The 4,130-nt window shown below is 58.4% G+C and overlaps 1 protein-coding gene across 1 annotated transcript; it reads left to right on the top strand.

Annotated features, from left to right (window-relative positions):
* Positions 1-738: 738 nt before the first annotated feature.
* On the top strand, positions 739-3,821 carry Acta1 (actin alpha 1, skeletal muscle). Its single transcript, XM_008845773.3, has 7 exons — positions 739-845; positions 1,792-1,932; positions 2,029-2,353; positions 2,553-2,714; positions 2,813-3,004; positions 3,173-3,354; positions 3,448-3,821. Exons 2-7 carry the CDS (start codon positions 1,804-1,806, stop codon positions 3,589-3,591), a joined length of 1,134 nt encoding a protein of 377 aa, XP_008843995.1. The 5' UTR covers positions 739-845; positions 1,792-1,803; the 3' UTR covers positions 3,592-3,821.
* The last annotated feature ends 309 nt before the right edge of the window (positions 3,822-4,130 follow it).

The raw sequence follows: 4,130 nt of genomic DNA, 5'->3' as shown, positions 1-4,130 counted from the left end.
CTGCACTGCACTGCAGAAGACAGGACAGCTCTAATGCCTTGGCCTCACATGCCTTGTGAGGGAAGGGAAACAGTCCCCATGCGGCCTCCTGTCACCCCCACCTCCTTCCAGTTGTCTGCCCTGTGACAGCTGCATGCCCTCCTCTGACAGCCTTTGGGTAGGGGAACCGTGGGGGAGGGACGGATGTGGGTCCACTCTCTGGATTGGGGAGTTTGAGGTGAGGGGAAAATGCATTTCACAGTGTGGGGTTTTTTTTTTTCTTTCCCTACCTGGAGTCTCTGACCCCTCCCAGCCCACCCGCCCCCAGGGCTGATTGTCAGGTTTGGTCTGAATAAAGAACCCCAAAATGGGGTGCAGTGTGGTAGGTCATGAGTGGGGTGCTAAGCACCCCATATGCCTAGGATGGGCAGGGCTGGGGAGACCTTTCAAACAGGTGCAGCTTGGGCAGTGCAGACCAGTCATCTGCAAACAATGACCTTTGCCCCAGCCCCTCCCCTCAGGCAAGCATTGGAGCCAATCAGAGGAGTAGATAGCTGGGGAGACTCCATATACGGCCGGGTCCAGTCCAAGCTACCTGGGCCAGGGCCAGTCTTCTCCTTGTTTGGTCAGTGCAGGGGACCCAGGCAGGGGCCCAGGCTGAGAACCAGCTGAAGGAGGGGACTCTAGTGCCTGACACCCAAATATGGCTTGGGAAGGGCAGCGACATTCCTGCGGGGTGGTGTGGAGAGAGATCCCGCGGGCTATATAAAACCTGAGCAAAGGGACAGGCGGTCACACAGCGGATAGCACCAGTGAAGCCTTGCTTCCCTCCTTTGACACCCAGGACCTCAGCCAGAGAACAACAGGTAGGGTAGAAGTGGGGAGGGCGACCTGGAGGGCATAGCTGGGCATGCTCTTTAGCCTCAGGGCCAGTGTCCTGCGCAGCATCACACTTCTGCCCCAGAGTTTGACACTTTAAAGAGAAAACTTAGCTCTGGAAATTTCTGCAAACTCATTCCAGCTCATTTGGGCTGCTCACCTGGTGTTTAGGATGTGCCTAGGGGACTGACATCTTTCTCCCTCTTCCCTCCTCCCTCCCTTCTGTTTCTCCTCACTTCCTCATTGGCGATCAAATCTAGGGTCAACATTCAGACCTGCTAGGCTACCACAGCCACACCCCAGCCCCTGGTTGGTTGAGATCTCTCTTCCTCCCTCCCTTTCTCCCTAGCTGGGGACCAAACTCAGCCCCTTGTAATGCTAGCAGGGGCTGGCTTTCCCTTGAAGCCACACCCCACCCTGGGAGACTGATTTGAAGATGTGCTTGGAGAAATTTAGTCTTACTTTAGCTTCACAGCTCCCTCCCAGCCGAGGCTTTTGCCTCCCTCTTCTCTAGGATAGGGAACAGGTGCAAGCACCCCTTGTGAGTTTGGAATGCTTGGGTGTCCAAAGAAGCACCACTCTCGTGGCAGATGTGCAGCAGTCTTCAATGCCTCCTTCAGAGATGAGATCAGGAGGTAGAGAGCATAGCACTATTGCCCAGCTGTTGAGTGAGTGGTCTATAGTGAAGGCAGATGGTCTAGGGTCCTTGGATGATGTCCCCTGGGTACCCAGCTGGAAAACTTAATGTGGTCTCCAGACCCTGTATTTCCCTGATGGAAAGCACAGCGTTGAGTTGGGAGCGGGTCCTTTGACCCCATGCAAGAGGCTGAAGGAAGGGGCTCCCTGAAGCTCCAAAGGGCAGGAGGGTTGGGTTGGCACCTCAGCTCAGCTCCCCTACTACTGCTCAACACCACTCTGGCCTTGTCTTTGCAGGAACCAGACACCATGTGCGACGAAGATGAGACCACCGCCCTCGTGTGCGATAATGGCTCTGGTCTGGTGAAAGCCGGCTTTGCCGGGGATGACGCCCCCAGGGCTGTGTTCCCATCCATCGTGGGCCGCCCCCGCCACCAGGTCGGGCTGCTGGGCTGGAGAGGAGCTGGTAGGTCCGCTAAGCACAGCTGCTGTCTCCCAGCTGTTGTAACAAGTGCCTGATGTCTCCACCTGCAGGGCGTCATGGTGGGTATGGGTCAGAAAGACTCCTACGTGGGCGACGAGGCCCAGAGCAAGCGAGGTATCCTGACCCTGAAGTACCCCATTGAGCACGGCATCATCACCAACTGGGACGACATGGAGAAGATCTGGCACCACACCTTCTACAACGAGCTGCGGGTGGCCCCCGAGGAGCACCCGACCCTGCTCACTGAGGCCCCTCTGAACCCCAAGGCTAACCGCGAGAAGATGACCCAGATCATGTTTGAAACCTTCAACGTGCCCGCCATGTATGTGGCCATCCAGGCGGTGCTGTCCCTGTACGCCTCCGGCCGTACCACGGGTGAGTGCACCACGCACCCTAGGCCTAGGCATACCGGCTCTGCGCCCCTATACCGCTCGCTCTCCAATCCCCGCACCCGTTAGGTTCCCCGCTGGGCCTTGTCCTTGCCCCGAGTCTCCAGTCCGTGAGCATCTCCAGTCCAGCAGCAGGCACTCCCTGCTGGGCCCCGCGGCTCACGCACTGCCCCTCCCTGGTACAGGTATCGTCCTGGATTCCGGCGACGGTGTCACCCACAACGTGCCCATCTATGAGGGCTATGCCCTGCCGCATGCCATCATGCGTCTGGACCTGGCCGGCCGTGACCTCACTGACTACCTGATGAAGATCCTCACTGAGCGTGGCTACTCCTTCGTGACCACAGGTGCGCGCTCCCGACGCCCCGGGAGGGAGGACCAGCAGGAGGGCAAGTGCGCGTCCCCGTCCTCCCCTGAGGCCTCCCCTGTGCTTCTGCCCCTACAGCTGAGCGTGAGATCGTGCGTGACATCAAGGAGAAGCTGTGCTATGTTGCCCTGGACTTCGAGAACGAGATGGCCACTGCTGCTTCCTCCTCCTCCCTGGAGAAGAGCTACGAGCTGCCTGATGGGCAGGTCATCACCATCGGCAACGAGCGCTTCCGCTGCCCAGAGACACTCTTCCAGCCCTCCTTCATCGGTGAGCCGCCCGCCCACGGGCTCCGGGTTGTCCCATCGTGCCCCTGCTAGTGCCCCCACCTTTTCATCTTCCCCCGCCATACTCCAGGGTCTCTGGCCCCCGTCTCACCTGTGCCGGAGTCCTATGGCTCTGCGGTTGCTCACACACTGCCTCTCCCTCGACCCCTAGGCATGGAGTCCGCAGGGATCCACGAGACCACTTACAACAGCATCATGAAGTGCGACATCGACATCAGGAAGGACCTGTACGCTAACAACGTCATGTCAGGGGGCACCACCATGTACCCTGGTATCGCTGACCGCATGCAGAAGGAGATCACCGCTCTGGCCCCCAGCACCATGAAGATCAAGGTGGGCTGCGCGTTTGGGGCTGGCGGGGATGCCGGGGGCACCGGGGACGCCGGGGACGCCGGGGACGCGGACACCTGACACTCTGTCTTGCAGATCATCGCCCCTCCAGAGCGCAAGTACTCAGTGTGGATCGGCGGCTCCATCCTGGCCTCGCTGTCCACCTTCCAGCAGATGTGGATCACTAAGCAGGAGTACGACGAGGCTGGCCCCTCCATTGTGCACCGCAAATGCTTCTAGGCGCACCCACGTGCACGTGCGCTCTCTCTCCTCAGGACGAAGTCGTGCTGTGGTTGTGGGGTGGCCACGTCCTCCGCGACGGCTCCATCGCTGCCACCACAGCCCGCACCTCTTTTTAACGTGTACATACGTTGACTCGTTTTACCTCATTTTGTTATTTTTAAAACAAAGCCCTGTGGAAGGAAGTGGAAAACTTGAAGCATTAAAGCCAGCCATTGTGTTTTGCTGCAGTGAAGTGTTTGTTGTCTTTATTTACTGGGGGTTGGGGAGGACGGAAGGAAGGACCCATCCGGACACTTTTCATAGATCTCCAATTGAGTGCGCAATTTAGAAGACAAAAGTTGAGGAAGCTGTCTTTCCACCCCCACCCCACGGTTTACGTTCTGGATTATATCCAGTTCCCAACTGGAGGCCCTTGTGTGGCGAGGCCTCTCCCTCCCCCTGCACAGAGAGCAGTAAGCTACTGTCACCCCCCAAGTTGAGATCCTGGCGCTGACCGTGGTGCTGCCCGGAGCATCTCTCAGCATTTCCACAGCTCA

The sequence above is a fragment of the Nannospalax galili genome, unplaced genomic scaffold, assembly GCF_000622305.1.
Source record: "Nannospalax galili isolate Female #2095 unplaced genomic scaffold, S.galili_v1.0 scaffold702, whole genome shotgun sequence".
Taxonomy (NCBI): domain Eukaryota; kingdom Metazoa; phylum Chordata; class Mammalia; order Rodentia; family Spalacidae; genus Nannospalax; species Nannospalax galili.
This window is presented reverse-complemented; position numbering and strand designations above follow the sequence as displayed.

Bases quoted from the DNA above. Each gene is read 5' to 3' on its own strand.
- Acta1 (XM_008845773.3), top strand. From the start codon at position 1,804: ATGTGCGACGAAGATGAGACCACCGCCCTCGTGTGCGATAATGGCTCT. The intron at 1,933-2,028 runs GTCGGGCTGCTG...CTCCACCTGCAG, and splicing joins TGGGCCGCCCCCGCCACCAG to GGCGTCATGGTGGGTATGGG. The intron at 2,715-2,812 runs GTGCGCGCTCCC...CTGCCCCTACAG, and splicing joins CTACTCCTTCGTGACCACAG to CTGAGCGTGAGATCGTGCGT.